Genomic DNA, 24889 nt, shown 5'->3' with positions numbered 1-24889 from the left:
GCTATGTAAATATTTTATTCATTACTGAGTAACATCATAAATTGTATTTATTTCTAAACAGCTCTCAGAGTTCAGACAATTCATTTTGGCTGTTATTCAACATACTGTAATAGTAAATGGCTAAACTGTTAAGTGGATTTTAATTTTAAACAGATTGTACATTATATTTTAAAAGTGGGTCCTTCTTTATAAATTTACATGTTGCTTTATAGTGTTGTGGAATTATGTCAATGCAAAAACTAATAATAATAATAATAATAATAATATAATGTTATTTATATAGCAATTTTCTCCTAATAGGACTAAAAGTTCTTTACATTTGCCTTACAACACAAAATACAGAACAAGTCTAACAAGGGACATTAGTGAAATGCTTGGGTGCTCAGGTAAAGTCTTGAGTCTGTTTTTGAAGGATTCTAGAGTGGAGGTTTCTTGAACTATGCGGGGAAGCGAGTTCCATAGAGTCGGAGGCACAAGGCTGAAAGCACGACCCCCAGATTAATTCAGGGAGATTCTAGGTACTGCTAATAGTCAGAGCCAGCCCTAACCAATATGATGCCCTAGGCAGATTTTGACTGGTGCCCCCTAGTACCACCACTGGTTCCGCCTCTGACTTTGCACTTCTTTCCCAGCACCATCACCACTCATCCATAGCAGTTCTTATTTTGGTGTTTGTACCCCCTATATTTTAAATAGGAACAGTTCACACATTTGGCGCACAGCCCAAAAAGGGGTGTGTTTTTGCTGGCAAGGGTCATGGCCACACAATAGTAACCCCAATTCCAATTACGCCACACAGTACTGCATTTTATTCACATTTGATCATGCGATACTTTCCATAATTCATATTACATCCCACAGTATTATCACTTTACCTTATAAACGTTACTCCTCACAGTAGAGCTCCTTATTCACATTACATCACAATGAATTGCTCCTTATTCACATTACACCACACCCTATTGCTCTTTATTCACATTAGACGACACAGTAGTGCCATTTCTATACGCAACGCCACATAGTAGAGCACCTTAAACACATAATGCCACACAGTAATGCCCCTAACACATATGAGACACATTATTAATGTCCTTATAAACATAATGTGCCTTACACATTATGACAACCTTTATTAATGCCCTTTTACACATAATGTCCCTTACACATATGCCGCACATTATTAGTGCCCCTATACACATAATGACACATGCAGTAGTACCCTGTTACACATATGCTGCACATTATTAATGCCCTTATAGACATAAATACACACATATTGCCCCTTAAACATATGTTGCACATTATTAATGCATTTTTACATGACACACATAATACTCCTTACACATTTTCTGAACACTACTGCACAACCAACCCACTCACATGCACACAGCACTCACACTGCCACTAACACTGTGACCTCTGCCACTGCTTGGATACAGATGTGTCCTCATAAATCTTGCCTCAATGCTTACGTCGGGCACATTTTTTTAAATGAAAATGCATCTTATTTGCATTGCTATGTGGCTAGGATGCACAAGCAGCTTCTGCTGATTAAAATGATATGCAGCATGTCTATATACTGTGTGAGACTGTGGCTGTATCTGCATATGAAATGCTACGCACAGAATATAGGCATGCCGCATATCATTTTAATCAGCAGAAGCTGTTGATGCCCCTAGGCATATCAAATGCCCTAGGCAATTGCCTAGTTTGCCTATGCCTATGGCCAGCTCTGCTAATAGTCCTTCATCTACAGATCGCAATACTCGAGCTGGACAGTAAGGGATCAGAATCTGCTTCAAGTACCTTGGGCAGAGGCGCTTTAATAGAGGAGGGGGCCCGTGTGCACCTCCGTGTCGACCTCCTCCTATGCACGGCGCAGTAGTCTCCGGCAAAGTGCCAGAGTCCAAGGGCGTAGCTACCACAAGCGCAGGCAGTGCAGCTGCTATGGGGCCCAGAGCTGAGAAGGGCCCACCTTTCCTGTCAAAGTTACATGTGTCATATACATTTTTTGCCATTAGGTGGTACGTAGGGGTCCTTTCAAACTTTTTCCTTGGGGCCTGCAATATATCTAGGTATGCCCCTGGACCTGCTCATTGTAGTGTGGAATAAAATGAACTGGAGGGCATTTTAATGTAATATAATATGCACTGGGGCACTGTAATGAGGCACAATATGAACGGGGAGCACTATACAGCATAATGTGAATTGGGGATACTGTGCGGCATAATGTGTACTGGCAGCTCTGAAATGTGACATAGGGTGAACTTTAGCCCTAATGTGATTCATAAAAAGGGCATAACATTAAATAAGGCTCTACTATGGTTCAGAAAATGAACTAGGGCACTATCATAGGGCATAAAAGTAACAACTGCTGCAGAGAAGTGTCTCTCTAGAAGCATTTGGACAGGGGCCCCTTCAAAATGTTGGTATGGGGCCCACAAAGTTGACTATGCCACTGCCAGAGTATTAAAGTGAGTATTAAAATATGAGTGCAGTGTGTGTGGTGTGGGCCCCCCTGGACCCAGGGGCCCATGTGCACCGCACACTTTGCACCCATTATAGAAACACCAATGCCTTGGGCCCTGGTCATGTAGAGTTTATTAAAAGTCAGTAAACCAAAAATGATTCTCTATCTTACATGTAACCAGTGGATGGAGTAGAGAATGGGTGTTATGTGGCTGGAGTGGGGCTGGTTGGTTAATAGCCTGGCAGCTGCATTTTGTACCATCTGCAAGCGGTGCAACTCTTTTGCTGGGAGACCAAGGTAGAGGGCATTGCAGGAGTCTAGGCGTTATTATACAAATGCATGTATGACTTTAGGTAGATCTTCTATAGGGAATTACAGAAGTGTCCATTTACATCTAGCCTCCTTGCATATTAAACAGCCCTTCTAGTCACGCCAAACCAGTATTTGCAGTAATAATTATTGCTTGGGAGAGAAAGAGATTAATTATGCTGAATATCTCTGTTATCCAGATCCTTATTAACAGTCCCTTTAGCACAACTGTGCTCCCCAAAGGGGAGAGCACACGCTTTTCTCCTATTTTGTGCATTGCGCTATGCTCCACACTTAAGCTGATGTCACAATAAGAGGTAGATGGAGGGAGAGCACTAGCTGCTGATGTTTTCTGGCTATAGTGTTATACTCAACCCCTCTATCCATGGTGAGCTTCACCACTGTAGTGGAAGGAAGAGAAAAATAGTGAATGTCTCTCTTAACCTCCTCCTTGGTGTCTCTTTTATCCAACCCTTTAGATGTGATACTTTTGGTACTTATCCATAATGCAATACCATCAGGGAAGCGTCTGATTGGCTCCAAATTTATTCTGCAGCAAGACAATGACCCCAAACATACAGCCAATGTTATTAAGAACTATCTTCAGTGTGAAGAAGAACAAGGAGTCCTGGGAGTGATGGCATGGCCCCCACAGAGCGCTGATCTCAACATCATCGAGTCTGTCTGGGATTACATGAAGAGACAGAAGGATTTGAGAAGCCCACATCCACAGAAGATCTGAGGTTAGTTCTCCAAGATGTTTGGAACAACCTTCCTGGCGAGTTCCTTCATAAACTGTGTGCAAGAGTACCTTGAAGAATTGATGCTGTTTTGAAGGCAAAGGGTAGGCACACCAAATATTGATTTAACTTAGATTTCTCTTATGTTCATTCAGTTCACATTTTGTTAGTTAATAAAAAATAAACTATTAACACTTTTTCCACACTTGCCTAAAAATGTGCAAATTTGCACAGTACTGTATATATATATATATATATATATATATATACACACACACACACACACACACACACACACACACTAAAGTGCCAAAAGTCATAGGATAGCAGTATCTAAAGATTCCATTCCATTTCCAGAATTGCGTAGACATTCAACATTCTACGATCTACGGTGTCATTTGTGTACTGGGCATACCTCATGGAAGGCATTACCACCCACTGTGGACAGTTCAGTGGCTGAACACGGGTGCTTAATGATCATGACCAGCAGCATTGGCCAAAATTGTCTGTGGTAGCAGACAATTGACAACTGACACTGGTTCAAATCACAATCACATTCAATGCAAGATGTACCAGATGCGTATCCAGCAGGTCAGTACAGCATTATTTAGCTTCCATGGAATATGGAAGCAGAAGACCCACCAGAGTGCCCCTGTAGACACTACATCACCAGACGGGTGGTCTTCTGTTTGCCGGCGGTCGGGCTCCCGGCGCTCAGTATACCGGCGCCGGGAGCCCGACAGCCGGAATACCGACAATTATTTTCCCTCGTGGGGGTCCACGACCCCCATAGAGGGAGAATAAAATAGTGTGGCGCGCGTAGCGCGCCACCGTGCCCGTAGCGTGGCGAATGCAGCGAGCCCGCAAGGGGCTCATTTGCGCTCGCCAAGCTGTCGGTAAGCCGGCGGTCGGGCTCCCGGCGCCGGAATGCTGGTCGCCGGGAGCCCGACCGCCGGCCAGCCGTAGTGAACCCCACCAGACACACCTGGGCTTCTAACTTGCTAATTGTACCCTGGAGCACTGGCAACCTGTGGCATGGTCCACAAAGTCACGGTTCCAGGTGTTTAGGACCGATGGTAGGCAGGGGTAGATTGGCCATAGGAATCACCAGGAAGATTCCTGGTAGGCCGATGCATCTGTGGGGCCTGTTTTGTGTATTGTCATGTGGCCCCACCATCCACATGACAGGCAGCCCACCGCACTCAGTAGATTGCATTGTCCCCATTCATTCTGTTATTCCATCTCTGCAGTACAGCAACTCTGCCATCCAGTGATGCTGCCATGGCTATATAGTATTTTATACCTCTTGTGCAGCCTATGTTGGGCCACTTCTACAAAATTTTACAGGGCCACTTTTAGTTCCCATTTTGCCCCTGGTCTGTAGCAGAAAACGCAAGGAAGGCCGTGATTGTATTCAATCAGGCAATATGAGGAGGAATCTGCCCACTTAACAAACCCCACCCCCTCATCAGGCTGCACCCGCATTAGGGTTGCTTCCATAAATTTCCCGGGATGGTTTTCCATCCCAATATGCCCCTGATGGTGGGGTTCGCGTGGGGTACAGATCCCATTAGGCCATGGGCCCCAGTTGTCAACAAGGCACCATGCAGTCTGGTGGTGGTTCCATAAAGGTGTTGTGTGTGTCATGTGGCTTTGGTTGGGTCCCCTGGTCCACCAGAACACGTCACTAACTGGTAACCGCTACATTGCATTGCTTGATGACCATTTGCATCCTTTCTTTGACTTTATGTACCCCTATAATGATGCAATATTCCAGCAGGATAATGTTCCATGCCATCGTTCGCAAGTTGACCAGAATTGATTCAAAGAGCATTCTGGAAACTTCCAACAAATAGTAAGGCCACCACATTCACCCAACATAACCCAATCAAGCATTTATGGGACATAGTGGAGAGGTCCATCCTGTAACTACAAATATCAGGGAGCTGTGTAAGACATGGGTCAACATCTCTCATTCACTTGTGGAATTGATGCAATGTTAATTTGCTACACATCACCAGTCTATAAGATGTTCTACATGATACTAGGTTCCGATCTCACATGTTATAGGAGACTGTTTTCTAGGCAAAGCATTTAAGTTATGGAAACCATGCAGTTAAAATAAATCTGCAATGGTAACCAAAATGACACAGATGACCAATAAGTCTGCTCATTAGCCCATGCAAAGCTGGTGCAAAGCTTGGGTCTGGGACTCCAGGTCGACAACAAAAATGTCGACACACCTTAGGTCGGCGCCAATTGGTCGACACACCTTAGGTCGACATGGACAAAAGGTCGACAGGAACAAGGTCGACATGGAAAAAGGTCGACATTAGTTTTTTATGTTTTTTTGGTGTCGTTTTCTTCGTAGAGTGATCGGGAACTCCAATTAGTGCACCGCGTCCCCTCGCATGGCTAGCTTCGCTCGCCATGCTTCGGACATGGTGCCTTCGCTCCGCTCCGCTTCGCTCGGCACAGATTACCGTTCCAATCGTAGTCCACGTGGATCGTTAAGTATGAAAAGGTTCCAAAAAAGAAAAAAATTGTGAAAAACTCATGTCGACCTTTTTCCATGTCGACCTTGTTCCTGTCGACCTTTTGTCCATGTCGACCTTTTGTCCATGTTGACCTAAGGTGTGTCGACCAATTGGTGTCGACCTAAGGTGTGTCGACCTTTTTGTTGTCGACCTGGAGTCCGGATACCGCAAAGCTTCTAGGTGCCCTACGCAATCCAGCCCCTGCTCCCCCCAATACAGTGCGCTTAGCCCCTAATATATACATTTGACTTCTTAAAATAATATTTGCATTAATGCCATGCTATTAATTATAAAAAATACTAACACTATAACAATAATAGTAATAACATTAACACTTTTAAGAGAACATGTACTTGAATAAATGCACACAAGACATCACATTTTTATTTTCATGCTTCTGTCTTTGAAGTCTGAGTGCGCACCTGAAGCTGATCATCCATAAAGAGACCAAGCTATAGGTTGCCTTGCTAGGAATAATTTGGGAGTGCTTATTTTTTACATTATACATTGTACAATACAATCAGGGCCTCATTTATCACCAACCGCATCTGAGGATGCGGATGGATGACAGGTGATAAAATCGTCCAAACTCATAATGCAATAATTGAGTCCATTGCATGGATGTATCAATGATTGCCTGCAGGGACAGAGCATGTGAAAAAGCTCTGTCCCTGCGATGCCACTTCGCAGCATTATCCGAGTATTTTTCATAAAACATATCCCGATGTCCTGCTACGCATGTGCCACCACCAGGACTTAAAGTGGTCCTGGTGAGGTGGTGGAACTTATGGAGGAGGACCATGGAGGCACCAGGACCTGAGGAAGGAGTAGGTGGCTGCAGCTCATCAGTAACACTAGTGCCACCTGTATAATCGAATGACGCAGATAATAGGGTGGGCTTTTCTGTTGGAATTACTGTGCAGGGCAATGGAGATGGTGGAACTAGTTCCCCCTACCATTACAGGTGGTGGAACTCAGTTCCACCTTGTTCCACCCCACTTTAACCCCTGGCCACCACCTATCGCTACCACTACTGGGCACCTCCCTCCATCGTGACTACTCCTGCTCTAAACCCCTCACCGGAAATTATACTTACCTGTCCAGGAGCAGGTGACCGCTGCTTCCAGGACACCAGATCTTACTGCTGTACTGTGACCCTTGGTGCTGTGAAGTGGGCTTCCGCTTTGTAGCATCACTTTACTGCACAGGGGTCACAGCACAGCAGCAGGAGGTCCCGATGCCCGGCAGCTCTCACTAGAGCACCAATCACCGGCTCCTGGATGAGTAAGTATGATTTATTTTTATTTTTTTATTTTTAAAGGTGATCAGCTTGTGTGTCCATCTTATACACATAGTTAATCACACTGCCGGCTCCCCGCACAGCTTTCTTTGCTGGGGGGCAGAGAAAGCTGTGTAGGGGTACTCATATCGCAGTGAGCCCTGTGATTAGGCCACCTGAAGCTGGCATAATTATCACAGGGCTCGCTTTGGTATTTTTTTTCTTTTTCTTTTATTTTTTTTATACATATGGCCAGATTTCATTTACCATTATAAGTATGGGAAATGCGATCTGGGTTAAAGAAAAAAAAAAAAGTGAATTAAAGGCCTTGGAGTAGTTTTTCACAAAAACTCCTCCAAAAGTCCTTTAATACATTTGAGTGAAACTAAAATAATGTGAAAAGGGTTTTGAAAACCCCTTTTTCACATTATTTTAAGTTCAAAAAAATCTTGATAATGTAAATGGGCCCCTCAGTAGCAGATCCAGGACAAAATTGAATGGAGGACTCAAGTACAGCACACTCTCACTGCTCGCCTTCAATTCTGTTTGAATATTTACTGACTAAACCTTAGGCTCTGCACGTTGACTTCTTCTATTTCTTTCTCTTCCTCTGCACTTCTCCGTCTATGGGGATAATTCAGAGTTGATTGCAGCAGCAAATTTGTTAGCAGTTGGGCAAAACCATGGGGGTAATTCAGAGTTGATCGCAGCAGCACATTTGTTAGCAGTCGGGCAAAACCAAGGCCCTCATTCCGAGTTGATCGGTCGCAAGGCGAATTTAGCAGAGTTACACACGCTAAGCCGCCGCCTACTGGGAGTGAATCTTAGCTTCTTAAAATTGCGACCGATGTATTCGCAATATTGCGATTACTAACTACTTAGCAGTTTCAGAGTAGCTCCAGACTTACTCTGCCTGTGCGATCAGTTCAGTGCTTGTCGTTCCTGGTTGACGTCACAAACACACCCAGCGTTCGCCCAGGCACTCCCACCGTTTCTCCGGCCACTCCTGCGTTTTTTCCGGAAACGGTAGCGTTTTCAGCCACACGCCCCTGAAACGCCGTGTTTCCGCCCAGTAACACCCATTTCCTGTCAATCACATTACGATCGCCGGAGCGAAGAAAAAGCCGTGAGTAAAAATACTTTCTTCATAGTAAAGTTACTTGGCGCAGTCGCAGTGCGAACTTTGCGCATGCGTACTAAGCGGATTTTCACTGCGATGCGATGAAAAAGAACGAGCGAACAACTCGGAATGAGGGCCCATGTGCACTGCAGGGGGGGCAGATATAACATGTGGTGAGAGAGTTAGATTTGGGTGGGGTGTGTTCAAACTGAAATCTAAAATGCAGTGTAAAAAAAATAAAGCAGCCAGTCTTTATCCTGCACAGAAACCATATAACCCACCCAAATCTAACTCTCTCTGCAAATGTTATATCTGCCCCCCACCTGCAGTGCACATGGTTTTGCCCAACTGCTAACAAATTTGCTGCTGCGATCAACTCTGAATTACCCCCCATGTGCACTACAGGTGTGGCAGATATAACACGTGCAGAGAGAGTTCGATTTGAGTGGGTTATTTTGTTTCTGTGCAGGGTAAATACTGGCTGCTTTATTTTTACACTGCAATTTAGATTTCAGTTTGAACACACCACACCCAAATCTAACTCTCTCTGCACATGTTATATCTGCCGCCTCCCCCCTGCAGTGCACATGGGCCCTCATTCCGAGTTGATCGGTCGCAAGGCGAATTTAGCAGAGTTACACACGCTAAGCCGCCGCCTACTGGGAGTGTATCTTAGCATCTTAAAATTGCGACCGATGTATTCGCAATATTGCGATCACAAACTACTTAGCAGTTTTAGAGTAGCTCCAGACTTACTCTGCCTGTGCGATCAGTTCAGTGCTTTTCGTTCCTGGTTTGACGTCACAAACACACCCAGCGTTCGCCCAACCACTCCCCCGTTTCTCCGGCCACTCCTGCGTTTTTTCCGGAAACGGTAGCATTTTCAGCCACACGCCCATAAAACGCCGTGTTTCCGCCCAGTAACACCCATTTCCTGTCAATCACATTACGATCGCCGGAGCGATGAAAAAGCCGTGAGTAAAAATACTTTCTTCATAGCAAAGATACTTGGCGCAGTCGCAGTGCGAATATTGCGCATGCGCACTAAGCGGAATTTCACTGCGATGCGATGAAAAATACCGAGCGAACGACTCGGAATGAGGGCCATGGTTTTGTCCAACTGCTAACAAATTTGCTGCTGTGATAAACTCTGAATTATCCCCAATAACCAATGTCATGTGGGTGCTCTTCTCTTTTCAGCTCCTCTTCATAGTCTGCAACGTGATATCATCCCCTTAGTCCACTCACAGTAATGCAAATTCACAGTCCTTCAGGGCATCAGCAAGTTATTCAGCTGCTTTGGTGAAGATATGTTTCTATCGCTGCCCCAGAGGCGTAACAAGGGTAGGGTGAGTGGGGCACGTGCCCTGGGCGCCTTGGCAGGCCCAGGAGAGGGGGGCGCCGCCGGCGGCCAGGGCATCATGCCCCACTCGCCCCCGTCACGCCGAAATGTGAGGGGAGGAGAGCGCAGCGTCTCTCCCTCCCCTCACTGCCGCTGCCAGCAGTAGCAGCGCTGCGTGTGTCCGGTGTCTGGCGTTAGCCAATCAGAGCTTGCGGACTGGCTCCTGATTGGCTGCCAGTCCGCGAGCTCTGATTGGCTAGCAAACCGGCGCCACACAGCCGCCGGAGACCTGGAGCATTGAGGGGAAGGAGAGGCGCTGCGCTACGCTGCGCTCTCCTCCCCTCACATATCAACAAGCGGTGAGTGACCGGGGGGAGGGGGGGCGGCACAGTGGGGCATGTATCTGGCACTGAGTGGGGCATGTAACTGGCACTGAGTGGGGCATGTAACTGGCACTGAGTGGGGCATGTAACTGGCATAGTGGGGCATGTAACTGGCACAGTGGGGCATGTATCTGGTACTGTGGGGCATGTATCTGGCAATGAGTGGGGCATGTAACTGGCACTGTGGGGCAATGTAACTGGCACTGTGGGGCATGTAACTGGCACTGTGGGGCAATGTAACTGGCACTGTGGGGCATGTATCTGGCACTGTGGGGCAATGTAACTGGCACGGTGGGGCAATGTAACTGGCACTGTGGGGCATGTATCTGGCACTGTGGGGCAATGTAACTGGCACTGTGGGGCACTGTAACTGGCACTGTGGGGCATGTATCTGGCACTGTGGGGCAATGTAACTGGCACTGTGGGGCAATGTAACTGGCACAGTGGGGCATGTAACTGGCACAGTGGGACATGCAACTGGCACAGTGTGGCATGTATCTGGCACAGTGGGGCTTGTATCTGGCAATGAGTGGGCATGTAACTGACACTGTGGGGTAATGTAACTGGCACTGTGGGGCAATGTAACTGGCACTGTGGGGCATGTATCTGGCACTGTGGGGCATGTATATGGCACTGTGGGGCATATATCTGGCACTGTCTGGCATGTAACTTGCACTGTGGGGCAATGTAACTGGCACTGTGGGGCAATGTAACTGGCACTGTGGGGCATGTATCTGGCACTGTGGGGCAATGTAACTGGCACTGTGGGGCACTGTAACTGGCACCGTGGGGCAATGTAACTGGCACTGTGTGGCATGTATCTGGCACTGTGGGGCATGTAATTGGCACTGTGGGGCAATGTATCTGGCACTGTGGGGCATTGTATCTGGCACTGTGGGGCAATGTAACTGGCACTGTGGGCCATTTTCAGTGGCCACACCCCTTCTGGTGCGTGGCCACACCCATTTTTTCAGCGCACATGCTTCTTTTGGTGTGGTTTTTTTTTGGGGGGTCGCCATTTTCCATCTTGCCCTGGGCTCCGAAAACCCTAGCTACGCCTCTGCTCTGCACCCTGAAATAGCAGATGGCTACACTATAGAAAGAGCATTTACAATACAGATGACATTGTTGTGACTGCCACACAGTACAGAGATAATACTACATACTGCCATACAATGAGCATTTTTTACCCCAACATACAATTCAAAGAGCATTTTTTAACCCACCATGTACAGTAATTCAGAGAGCTACAGTATATTAAGATTGACATTTTTGAGAGCACAACACAACTCAAACAGACTACATTCTAACGACCGCCATACAATACAGGGAAAGGTTATGTGAGCACCACACAATACTAAGGCTATTTGTGAGCCGCCATACTAACATACCTCCCAACATGACCATCTCCAGGAGGGACACAATGCTCTGCTTCTGGACTTTTCTCTTAATTTATGATTTCCAGCACCTGTATTTAACAGGTTAATGAATAAGAAAGGTGTTTCACCACAGGTGAGGGCAATCATACATTAAGAGGGAAGTCCAGGAGCAGAGCATTCTGTCCCTCCTGGAGAGGTTCATGTTGGGAGGTATGTACATCTGATATGGTGGCTGTTCCCAATAAAGCGGCCAAAGTAGGGGCAGCCATCACAGGGACTATGCAGCTGAACTTATCAAAAAGGAAGAGGGGGAGAGTTATGAACTAATTCCCAATATTACTAATTAGCTCTTCTACGTGAGAAAATTGTTGTCACATCTTATAGTGTCAAGAACATACTAATACCAACCCCCTCTCAGCGAATTATCGTATTATGTTAACTCAATATGCTGGAGTTCAGTTGGGAAATCCTATCTCTCATTAGGCTGCGAAGAAAGGATTCCCTATTCGGTGTACTTGCTTCATAATGGGATGGAAAGTGATGACAGTATCACTGCGGTACCCAGCTCAGCATCAAGGACATTCCTAGACTTTCAAGGGAGTCAGGTAGATCCTCAGTATTTCCTAACATTCAGGGAGAGTCGGCAAGTAAGAAACCTTTAACCACTTAACTGATTATTTTTTTTAATTATTTAATACATTTTAAAAAGTATATTTTACAAATATACTGAAATATTTTATTTAAAAAAAAATTATACCTAGGGGGTGTTTTAAAACCCACCCCCTGTCCATGGGCCCCCATTGTTATTTTACTTCCCACTCCCACTCAGAAATATTCCCCCTAGTGGCATAATATCCCCTGCAATATCAACCCCCACCTCCCTGGTAGTAATAGATCCCCTGGCAAAGCCCCCACCCTCACCTACACTGTCAATGGGCCCCAGTTAAATCCCTCCCCCCTTCCCATGTGTCACTATACGCAGTATATTATTTTAGTATAATTAATATATGCTCCCCCAGCCAAAAAAAGATATATTCATTAAACATAACATTTATTGGAAGGTCCCAATTAGTAGAAACATCAACACATAAAAGAAAACATAAGCTAGAATGCAACACTGTCACTAGTAATAAAAAAATAGATAACAGTAAAGTGGACGATTTTATGGTTAAGAGCAGGGAAAAAGGAAGGAAGGAGCAAGAGAAAGAAGAGAAGAGTCAGACAAAGAAAAAAGATATAAGAGAAGAGAGAAATAGAGAGATACCTGACGGAGGATTTCTCCTGTAGAACAGCAAGTTGCCCTCTGATAGGTCAGCCACAGAGTTTTATATCTCAAACTATCTTTTAGAGATAAACTGCAGATAATGGGCCAGTGCTATGTACCTGGACCCAGGGTGAAATTTGCCTGCCAGGTATGCATTCACATATGTTTGTTTAATGGGAAGTGGTGGGAACAGTACCGTAACATTGCTGAAATGCGTCCTGTGCCAGCCCACCCCCTGAGAGCCGAACGTCATTACGCCAGGTAGAGAGGGCGTGGTCAGCAGTACCAGTAAGTATAGTGCTGATCGGAACATCTTGGGTACTTTCTAATCAACTGCACTGGCTGCAGGGTGCCTGTCTGGAATGCCTAAAGGGCGCTCCGGGGCACTGCAGCAGTGATCCTGCTAGCCAGAAAAAAGGGTAGTGGGACGATAATGCAGAGCCTTGCACTTTGTGCAGTGGCACTGATCACATACCCCTAGTTACGGCCTTGGGTGTGAATGCTACTGGTATTCTTTAAATGAATAATTGACAAAACACAGGGGAAAAAATCTATTTACGGACTAAAGATCTAAAAGAAAATTATTTTGCACACATACGCAGACATAGGATAAGAAAATGAGTTGCAAATCATCAGTAATATGAGATTCGCAATAACAGCGTATGCTTAAGAGCCTGTCATTTTGTTTATGAAGTTTGAAACCAAATTGTAATCACAGACAAAAAAAAATTCTAGACATATTTTAGTAATATATTTAGTGCAAAACAAGGATTTGAGATTTTTAGCTTACATTCTTTCAATTTCTATTTGTGTATGTGACACTTCTAGGAGTAATGTTGTAGTGTCAGGTTTTACCTTTTAACCAGTGGAAATATGTTTAACTTATCATGTTAAGCCAGCACCCCATCAAGGGTGTAGTAGTCACCAACAGCTAGAAGAGAAAGTGACTGGTGACAAAGTATAACATATTTTAATAAATATACTTACAGAGATCTCCCATTAACAAAGAAGGCAAAAGAAAGAAACTTTCATTATTAAAACAACATATGTGTTTAACATCACATTAAATGAACTTTAATCAGCGAGGAAATCTTAACAAATATTGTTGCACCGGTAAAACAAAGAGAAAATTCAATAATAAATGCTACTTGCAGACATCAGGTAGGTCTAGCCTTTGTTTCTGGTACTCAGAATAATGCCAGTAAGCGACAGGAACGATGATCTAATGTGCTATTTTAAGTGCATTTACATACCAGGGGTTACACTCTGTGAAAGTGAATGTTGTCTTGATAAGTCAATAGAAATTGCATATGATTCACGGAATAATTGTTTTGAAGCAATCCCAAGTGAAAGCACCTTTCCAGATTAGAACATGATGTCACTTTTAGGATGAAGTCATCGCTAATGTTTTAAGCTAATGAGATGTCAAAGAGCGAAGTAATTGGTACTAATCTTAACTCTTTTCAGAGGCACAGAATCCTGCAGCTATTCTCTGTATTAACACTGAATTAGACATGAGGCAAAAATCTTATTTCTGGAGGTTGTTTAGGAACCTTTTGCTGTTATTCTAGTAGTGTTAAATATACTGTGGTACCACAACAAGATATAAAAAAGAATAATACAGTCATGCGTAGGGTATGATCCTTTCTGATTGATTATTCTTTAATTTCTTTTTTTTTTTTCAATGATCAATAGTATTTATTGAATTAAAAAAAATGCAAAAATGTAAAAAATTGGAAAAGGAAGTACGAGTATCAAGGTTGCAGTTACATAAAGATATGAATGCATATACAAGGTCATTCTAAAGGCTATTAAAGCCATAAATAGACATTAATCCAAAATAAAAAATATATCTTAACAGTTTAGCCACAGTTGGCTGTTATCCCTTTACTAGTTGTTAAACCTGCAGAGGTGGCATCCTTCCCCCTCTAGAGGTAACCAAACCTTTACTGAAATGGAAGCTGTACCCCTCTGGACAGTTATATTTAATTGGCAAGGATCTGGTTACTTTAGTAAGGGGTGTAGTTGGGAGTATTATAATGGTAACCAGCATTTCGTGCCTAGCCACGGGGCTTCTTATAGAATTGGACGGGAGCAACACTGCCCAGTCTTAAGTACTATATATTAATATATTTGTAACAGCATTAGTGCCTTTATTAAGCCATGGTCAGCGCTGGTGCATTTTTTTTTTAAATGTGAAATCATAATTTATGGCATAAATGAGGGTAAACAAAGTAATAATTCAAGAATAAACAGAAACACTTAAATGAGTAAAGGGTTAAAAGCACGGGTCATTCCACGGCGATGTATATTTGCTCTTTATTCCTCGCAAGCCAATAGATGGCAAATAGCAGGAAAATTAGTCAAGATTGCTGACTTTAATTAGAGGGTTTTTGCATAGCCAGGTGTCAGAATGGAATAGCCCCTTAGTAGGTGTGACTTTGAATTTCTATATCACTGTTTCTGCCATGTACATCTTCCACAAACCCACAAAACCAGATGCAGGTTGAGTTTGCAGAAACAGTTCTATGGATCATGAGGTCAGTTTGCAAATGGAAATTGTACACACTTTTTGAAATTTGCATTGATCAGACCTAGGGCCTAATCTTTAGAATGTAAGCTCTCACAAGCAGGGTCCTCTTCCCTTATGTGCTTTTACGTCTCTTATTTAACTTATCTTCTTTTGAATACTCCCTTTGATGGCACCAAATCCTTCGGATTTCTGCCACCTTGATACTTATTTCAGTGCTGTCTACTGATGCAGCTATGTTTATATACCCTGTATTTGTCCTATATTGTATTGAACTGTAAGTCACTGTCTTCATGTTTTGCTTATTTACTCTGTAATTGGGTGCTGCGGATCCCATGTGGCGCCATATAAATAAAGGATAATAGTAGTAATAATAATAATTCCGATCTGATCGCTGGGCTGCGTTGTTTGCAGTCCTGTGATCAGATAGTCGCCGCTTACAGGGGAAGTGTATTTTCGCTGTGCAAGTGTGCATTCCTATGTGTTAGCAGAGCTGCTAAAAATCAGTTAGTGCAGTCTCTGCGCAGCCCAGGACGTACTCTTCCGGTGCAATTGAATCCTGCTGATCGGGGCTGGAGCTGACGTCAGACACACTCCCTCAAAACGCTTGGACACGCCTGCATTTTTCCAGACACTCCCTGTAAACGGTCAGTTGCCACCCACAAACGACCTCCTCCTGTCAGTCACCTTGCGTACGCCCGTGCGAATGAATCCTTTGCACCATCCCATCGCTGACCACCGATGCCCGTTGTAGCCGTCTGTTGTGCGTGCACATTGCTGCTCAGACGCATGTGTAGTTGGGATCTGATCGCCCGCTGAGCGAAAACGCACAGCAATGATCAGATCTGAATTAGGCCCCTAGTTTTATGTTAACCAAACAATTGTTATACTTTTAAATGGGTACAAATCATACTGTGTGAGGCGAAGGGGGAGGGGAGGGGGGGGAGTACACACTGGGAATTTCTTTTGGCAGTATCCAGGTGTGAATGTATTTTATTTTTAATAAAACAGTCCAAATTAATTTTACACAATAATTATGTTCTATTGCGTAAGCAGTGCCAAATTTTAATATTTTTAAAAACTGTTTACTGAGTTATGGTGAAGCAGGGTGATATCTTTTTTATTGAATTTTTTTTATAAAGGAGCCAGGAGCCAAATTTAATATTTACTTGCTCACAGTTGTAAATATCAGGTGGATGATGAAACATTTAGAAGCCAAACAGACACTTTTGAAAGCCAGCGAAAATCTTATCAGGGAGAATTGGCAACTTTTACCCTCTAGACAAACACAAGCACATGGCCTGGACATTTCTGCCAGTGTGCTGCAAGGGTTAAAACCGGCATTACCAAACATGCACGGATGTGATCTTGGAATGAAAAATCGCTCCATCATGTGGGTTTAATGACACTAGTCACAATTAATTATTTGCATCAAGTCCTACCCATAGCTCCCCACCCCACCCATTTCACTTGGAATTAGACAGGATGTAGAATAGTGCACAAACATAAGTCTCCTGGACTTTCAGGGAGATTGGGTAAGTATACAAAAAACAGAGTCATTTAATAGCATCTGTACAATACAGACAGCAGATTAGCAGAATCTGAAACTATAGAGAGCAGTCTAGTATCATTTATACAATGCAGAGAGCAGTCTGTTAACATATATACGATACAGAGGTCATTCTAATGATTTTTACAATACACCGAATATCCTAGTCAGAGTTTTACAATACATAAAACATAGCCACACTGCAAATAGGAACAATTTTATACAGTTCCAACCAGCAGCGGCTCCAAAGGGGGAGCTGCAGCGCAGTCCAAAATTCAAACAAGGGAGCCACACCTGCTGCCAGTGAGTCCTGGCCAGTGAAGTTTGGCAGCGTTTAGGGGAGCAGTTGGTGTGCCTCCCCTGTTTACATTTTGAACTGCGCTGCAGCTGCATCACTGGAGCTGCCACTGGCTCCAACGATAAAACATAAACAAAAACAATTTTTGAACCAACTTTTAACCATGCAAAATGTTTACCAACATAACTCTTCTAAAGGTAAAGTTTAAACAAAATGTTTACAAGCTTGATTAGTAGTAAGTATTATATTTTAAAGAGATCTTTGGAGCAGAGTAGGAATTGTTTATTACATATAACTGCGCACACAGGAATATAGCAGGGGGAAGATGCACCCTGTGCCGGCGCTTCCCCCATGATTTGACATCATAAAGAGAAGCTGAATGACTAGAGTGTCCTTAGGAAGCTGAATGACTAGAGTGTCCTTAGGAAGTTGAATGACTAGAGTGTCTATAGGAAGCTGAATGACTAGAGTGTCCTTAGGAAGCTGAATGACTAGAGTGTCCTTAGGAAGCTGAATGACTAGAGTGTCTTTAGGAAGCTGAATGACTAGAGTGTCCTTAGGAAGCTGAATGACTAGAGTGTCTTTAGGAAGCTGAATGACTAGAGTGTCCTTAGGAAGCTGAATGACTAGAGTGTCTTTAGGAAGCTGAATGACTAAAGTGTCCTTAGGAAGCTGAATGACTAGTGTGTCCTTAGGAAGCTGAATGACTAGAGTGTCCTTAGGAAGCTGAATGACTAGAGTGTCCTTAGGAAGCTGAATGACTAGAGTGTCCTTAGGAAGCTGAACGACTAGAGTGTCCTTAGGAAGCTGAATGACTAGAGTGTCTTTAGGAAGCTGAATGACTAGAGTGTCTTTAGGAAGCTGAATGACTAGAGTGTCCTTAGGAAGCTGAATGACTAGAGTGTCTTTAGGAAGCTGAATGACTAGAGTTTCCTTAGGAAGCTGAATGACTAGAGTGTCCTTAGGAAGCTGAATGAATAGAGTGTCCTTAGGAAGCTGAATGACTAGAGTGTCCTTAGGAAGCTGAATGACTAGAGTGTCCTTAGGAAGCTGAATGACTAGAGTAGGGGTGGGCAAAATACGGCCCGCGGGCCGGATGCGGCCCGCAAACCGATCCTGCCCGGCCCACTGCCTCCCACCAGCGAGCAATGACAAGCGGCCCGACCGGCTGAGCTGCTTGTCATTGCTCTGCACTGCAGTACCTCCAAGCTGCCAGCGGCGCCTCTCTCCCCTGCTGCTGCGTTGTAGCAGCCTCCTCCAGAGTCCCCAGTGACACGGCTGTGTTCAGCCGAGAAGGGGGCGGGGCTACGTGCCGGTAAGGGGGCGGGGCTACACGGGACCTCAGGGGGCGGAGCTACACGGGACAAGAGCCAGACTGCTACAGATCCATCCTTCCTGCCACTGCCAGCCAGATCAGTAAGTTAATGGGAAAAGGGAAAGAAAGTGCGTGTGTGTGTGTGTGTATATATATATTTGTGTGTGCGGGCAGTGGCGTCAGACTGTTTTTAGGTAGCGGGGAGAGATCTTTAGCTCTCGCTGTACCAACCCCTCCCGTGTTCTGTCACCATGTCACCCCTGTGTTCTGTCACTATGTCACCCCCCCCCCCCGTGTTCTGTCACTGTGTCACCCCCCCGTGTTCTGTCACTGTCACCCCCCCGTGTTCTGTCACTATGTCACACCCCCCGTGTTCTGTCACCATGTCACCCCCCCCCGTGTTCTGTCACCGTGTCACCTCCCCGTGTTCTGTCACTGTGTCACCCCCCCGTGTTCTGTCACTGTGTCACCCCCCCGTGTTCTGTCACTATGTCACACCCCCCGTGTTCTGTCACTATGTCACACCCCCCGTGTTCTGTCACTATGTCACACCCCCCGTGTCCTGTCACTGTGTCACCTCCCCGTGTTCTGTCACTGTGTCACTCCCCCCCCCCCGTGTTCTGTCACTGTGTCACACACCCGTGTTCTGTCACTGTGTCACACACCCGTGTTCTGTCACTGTCACCCCCCTCTCCCCGTGTTCCGTCACCGTGTCACCCCCACCGTGTTCTGTCACCGTGTCACACACCCGTGTTCTGTCACTGTCACCCCCCCTCCCCGTGTTCTGTCACCGTGTCAGACCCCCCATGTTCTGTCATCGTGTCACCCCCACCGTGTTCTGTCACTGTGTCACACCCCCCGTGTTCTGTCACCGTGTCACCCCCACCGTGTTCTGTCACCATGTCACACCTTTCCCCAGGGGCCATAACACACTGGATAATTTGCTTGCTGCACAATAATTATCCTAAATAAAATGTTAATGTGTAAAAAGGCTCTCTACCTGCCGTAATGTGTGTAAAAGGGGCTCTACCAGGAGTAATGTGTGTAAGTGGCGCAATTTGAATAATGGAGACTATTGTGCAGCCTAATATGAATCTGTATTATTTTTTGCCCACACCCCTTCCACATGAAGCCACGTCCCTATATTTTTGGCAAGTGGGGCGAGCTGCTATTTTGTATGTGGCCCTCGGATACTGACAGGAAATGTCAAGTGGCCCCTCAGCTGAAATAATTGCCCACCCCTGCTCTAGACAATGCTAAGACCCAATGTGTTATTTCTTTAGCACTAAAATATTGAATGCCCTGATCAACCATAGTAACAGCTTTCAAATAACTGTAATTAAAACAATGCACTGTACAATCATTTCATGTCACGTATTTGACACCCCAAGTCCATGACAACTGATGCAACTCACCTTGCCTGTGTTTTATAGGTACATGATTGGAGAAACACAGCACTATTGATTCCTCTAGAGGTATCCATTGGAACATTAGGAAAAAACACAGCACTTCATTGCCCCAGAGATACTGAATGGCATATTGGGAAAAACACAGCACTATATTCTCCAAGAAATATTGGTTAGTACATTGGAGAAACATATCACTTTATTCCCCAAGAGATATGGATTGGTACATTGGAGAAACACAGCGCTTTATTACTCCAGAGATATGGATTGGTACATTGGAGAAACACAGCGCTGTATTACTCCAGAGATATGAATTCGTACATTGTAGAAACAGAGCGCTTTATTATTCCAGAGATATGGATTAGTACATTGGAGAAACACAGCACTTTATTACTCCAGAGATATGGATTCGTGCATTGGAGAAACACAGCGCTTTATTACTCCAGAAATATGGATTAAAACATTGGAGAAACACAGCGCTCTATTCCCCCAGAGATATGGATTGGTACATTGGAGAAACACAGCACTTTATTACTTCAGAGATATGGATTGGTACATTGGAGAAACACAGCGCTTTATTCCCCCAGAAATATTGATTAGTATTACATTGGAGAACAGCACTTTTTTACTCCAGAGATATGGATTTGTACATTGGAGAAACACTGTGCTTTATTCCTCCAGAGACAAGGTACATTTGGGGGAAACAGCACTATATTCCTCTAGAGGTATTGAGAAATACAATGGAGAAACACAGCACTTTATTCCCCCAGAGATATTGATTGGTTCATCGGGAGAAACACAGCACTTTATTCCCCCAGAGTTCAATTCATACATTGGGAAAAACACAGCACAATATCCCCCAGAGATATTGGTTAGTACATTGGAGAAACACAGCACTTTATTCCACCTGGTACTGTACTCTGGAAAAAACACAGCACTTTATGCCCTTAGAGATATCGATTGGTACATGGGGATAAACACAGCACTATATTCCTCTAGACTCGGTATTGAGTGGTACATTGGAGAAACATGCACCTTGTTTGCCTAGAGTTATTGATTGGTGTATTGGAGAAACACAGCACTTTATTCCCCCAGAGATACAGTATGGTGTTGTGTTGTGTGACCACAGTGAAGCTACACAGAGATGCTTTTATGTATTTTACTCAAGAAATATTTGAGCATTAATATTTGAGCATGTCATGTATTTCTCACCTTCACCGTAAAGGTAATGCAATGAAAGTATGTATACAATGAAATAAAAAGCGAGTTCATCTTAATTAGGGGCATTTTTGGTCACAATGGCTTTCAAGAGAGAAGTTCATTAAAGGAGATAAAATCATTGCAGAGTTTTCTATCTGAGTTGTCAGTGACATTTCTAGCATGGTTCAGGAAATCATCCTTCAGTCACTTTGAGAGGAGGCCTGTCCAGTGTTCCTCTCTATGCCCTCCCACTGACTAAGGGGAGAAGATGCTAGTTATCAATGCCATGCAGAAGCTCAGTGTGCACATATGAACATTCCATTCATCACAAAGTTTGAATGTGTCAGATTCTGGGCCCATGTGTGTTTGACTGTCCGCCCCCCCAGGTAGCACACGGACTTCTGGTGAAATATGGTTATCTATCTTGACAGGTTCCATGTTACCTCGACTACTTCCAGTAATCCCTTCTGTGGAGTAAATGCAGTTTTGTCCTCGGTACCGCGAGGAACTGGATAAAGCAGCACTCTCAAGGTGATTCTTTTCTGTTCTGTGAACAGTATCTCTCTGCTTTTGGTGACTACTGTATCTTATGTTATATTTTGGGCTCACAGTGCCCAGTAACTCTTTAGAGGGACAGGAATCCAAGCCATCGAGAAGCTGTCCCTCATCGTCTGTGTCAGCGTCTATATATTTATGTACATTAGCATCGTGAAAAGTGAAAGCTATTGCCATGTGTTTTTCAGGAGACTTTGAAGGTGTTCTAGCACTTGCTGTTGTATACAGTGACGTTTCAGGGCTGCGAACAGACTGCTCAGAAAAGTAAGAGCTGTCCAACTTAGAGTGACTCTGTCTATGCTCTGACTGGCTCAGCATATTTGGTGCTGGTACTATTGTCCTTGTATCACCTTCTAAAAAGTTGACTTTTAGGGATCTCAGCATTAGTGGGTTTTTAACTTTAACTAAACTTTTGGGACTGTCCAACATGTATGCAGAATGCCGACTCCTTTCAGCCCTTGGGCTTATTTCAGTGAAGCTCTCACCACTGACATCTAAGGAGAGTGGTCTGTCCCAATCAGAGGGTGTATCCTGCCCTGAACCTATATTTGTTTTATATGGCAGAACTGCCAACGGTCCATGTAAGAAACCACCAGATTCTGGAAATTCAGTGGTACAGCTGATGAAACTGTCTATGCTGGACATGCTTCTCATGTCCACAATACCTGACTTGTGAGTGGTCAGCAATGGGATGGCTGGACATGGGATTGTTTCCATTTCCAGCTCTTCTGTCTCTTTGCCTGACTGACTGGATTCTTTCAAGTTGAGTATTGGTTGTGATTGTGTTTTTGCCATTTTGTTGTACATATCTTCTAGTTGTTGAACATTAAGGTGCTGGGGACTTGAACATGAGCGATTCTTCTCCGGAGACCCATGTTCTTTTGTGTCAAAAGACTTGTTGGAACTCGTCTCTGACAAGGTTCTCTTTGTCCATTTCCATTTGGTAGGAGATAAATGATTATCCTGTACTTTGTCTTTCTTTCCTGCCACCTCTTCAGTCTTTTCAACCACTACATCCATCAGTTCTATGCTACGAGCAAAGGCGTCTTTCATGTTCATGGAAACGATGCTACCATTTCGTTTTGCTCTTTCAAGAGCTTCTCTACGCTTGATGGCTTTTTCTTGTCTTTTTTGTTCCTTGTAGAATTCTGAGAAATTATTTACTATAATTGGAATTGGAAGAGCGATCACCAGCACCCCAGCAATACAGCACAAACCACCAACAATCTTACCCAGAAGAGTTTTAGGGTAGATGTCTCCATACCCAACTGTGGTCATTGTGATGGTTGCCCACCAGAAAGATGCTGGGATACTTTTGAACTTTGTATCGTCCTCATCCTTTTCTGCAAAGAAAACCAAGCTTGAAAAAATCATGATACCCATTGCTAAAAACAAAATGAGCAGACCAAGTTCATTATAACTCCTTCGTAATGTGAAACCCAAAGACTGGAGGCCAGTTGAGTGCCTAGCAAGCTTTAGAATCCGTAGTATCCTCATGATCCGGAAAATCTGTACTACCCGTCTAACGTTTTGGAATTGAAGTACACTTTTGTTTGATTCTGTGAGGAATATTGTGACATAGTATGGGAGGATTGCTAACAGATCAATGACGTTAAGGGGTCCCTTGAAAAATTTCCATTTGTTAGGCGACGACAAGAATCTCAGGAGGTATTCCATTGTAAACCATGCAATACAGACGGCTTCCACATGTGCAAGCTGCGGGTTGTCTGTATTTTGCCCAAATTCATCAACACCTTGTAGCTCCGGAAGTGTGTTTAGTGACAGGGCAATTGTAGATAATACAATAAACAGGATAGAAATGATTGCCAAAATCTACAAAAAAAAAACAGAAACAGAAGCTTGTTAGTTATATACAAGTAATGTATGGACACACTACATTGTACAGGCATGTTCATCATATGTTTAGAAGCAAATATAATGGCTTAGCCTGCTTGTATGGGTTTCCTTACACTTTCACTGTAATAATTAATATGTTACAGAAAGCTCTTTGTATGGATGGAGGTAATAATATTGAAGAATTTCTGGTAATTTGGTATAAAATTTGACTATGGGCCGGATTCAATTAGCCTTCAAGCTTCAATTAGCCTCAAAGTTACAATTATCCTTGAAGCAGTGCCTGGGTCTTTTTAACTGCAGCCTGCTATAAACCTGCAGGCTGCACTTAACAGTAACCAGTAAGGCTTTCTGCCCTTATAGCGGCCACCGCTAATGCTTTAACCCATAGCTCCAGGCACTTATCCAGAAATCTATATGTTAACACTGCTAGCTGTGGATTTACCACGCATGGAAAACAGCTTGTAATTCAATAGCTCTGGGCATAAAAGTGTGAGGCTACAAGCTCTTTTCCGTGCGGATTAAAGATCGAGCCCAATTGAAACCGGACCTATGTGTAAGGGCACATTGAGTGGGTGTATTACAAGTGGCCGGCAGCCGGGATCCCGGGGCCCAGCATACCGGCTTCGGGATCCTGACCGCCGACATACCGACAGCTGGGTGAGTGCTAATGAAAAAGGTAAACCAAAGTACAAACAGGAAGAATAAATTACAGATCTCTTAATATAACTTGTTTTTCTTTTATATGTGTGGATGTTATAAGCAGTTTCTTTTCAACGGCCTTCTTCTCCCTGTTGGGTGTATTTATCATTGTAATAGGGTGATTGAATTCTGTCACCTGCACTAATTAATGAGCACCCAAAGAAGCAATTCAATTGTAGCTCTGTTCGGATACAAATTCTGCGGATGGACATATTCCTGCCCACAGCCTCCTGAGGTGGGCAAGCAGAAATTTACAAAAACTGTGGTTTGGATGCACTAATCGGGACTAAGGACAGGTGTATTTGGGCGTGACAAGAACAATAATTATTGAGCACCCAAAAACTAGTGAATTGCTCCATTGGGCGCCCATTAATTATCGCGGTGCGTACATTTTTTTTGGTAATAATGGACATTTTAAATCCAGCCAACACTAATAGAGGTCTCCTCTCTATGCAGTTTGTGGTATAAATGTATGAGGTGATGATGTTTCAGTGGTAGTTATTGTTTAGTAAGCCATGGCGAGGACTTTCCTCTTAAAGCTTCTGTCATAATATATGTAGATCTATAGCTAGCAGTTGTCCACTGGAGAAACATTTTTTGAAAGTTTTTTTTTCTAGTTAAAAAGGCATTTGTCCTGTAGCATACTTGCTTAATCAC

The 24889-nt window shown here is 44.0% G+C and overlaps 1 protein-coding gene across 1 annotated transcript; it reads right to left on the bottom strand.

Annotated features, from left to right (window-relative positions):
• Window positions 1–19350: 19350 nt before the first annotated feature.
• On the bottom strand, window positions 19351–23455 carry LOC135005786 (potassium voltage-gated channel subfamily B member 1-like). The gene has a single exon (XM_063951967.1). The coding sequence runs from the start codon at window positions 23351–23353 to the stop codon at window positions 21377–21379; it is 1977 nt and encodes a 658-aa protein (XP_063808037.1). The 5' UTR covers window positions 23354–23455; the 3' UTR covers window positions 19351–21376.
• Window positions 23456–24889: the final 1434 nt, after the last annotated feature.

Source organism: Pseudophryne corroboree, chromosome 2 (genome assembly GCF_028390025.1).
Source record: "Pseudophryne corroboree isolate aPseCor3 chromosome 2, aPseCor3.hap2, whole genome shotgun sequence".
Classification (NCBI taxonomy): Eukaryota; Metazoa; Chordata; class Amphibia; order Anura; family Myobatrachidae; genus Pseudophryne; species Pseudophryne corroboree.
The sequence above is the reverse complement of the archived record's forward strand: the minus strand, read 5'-3'. Positions and strand labels throughout refer to the sequence as shown.

What these genes read in the sequence shown, in the direction of transcription:
- LOC135005786 (XM_063951967.1), bottom strand. Translation starts at nt 23,353, where the DNA reads ATGGAATACCTCCTGAGATTCTTGTCGTCGCCTAACAAATGGAAATTT.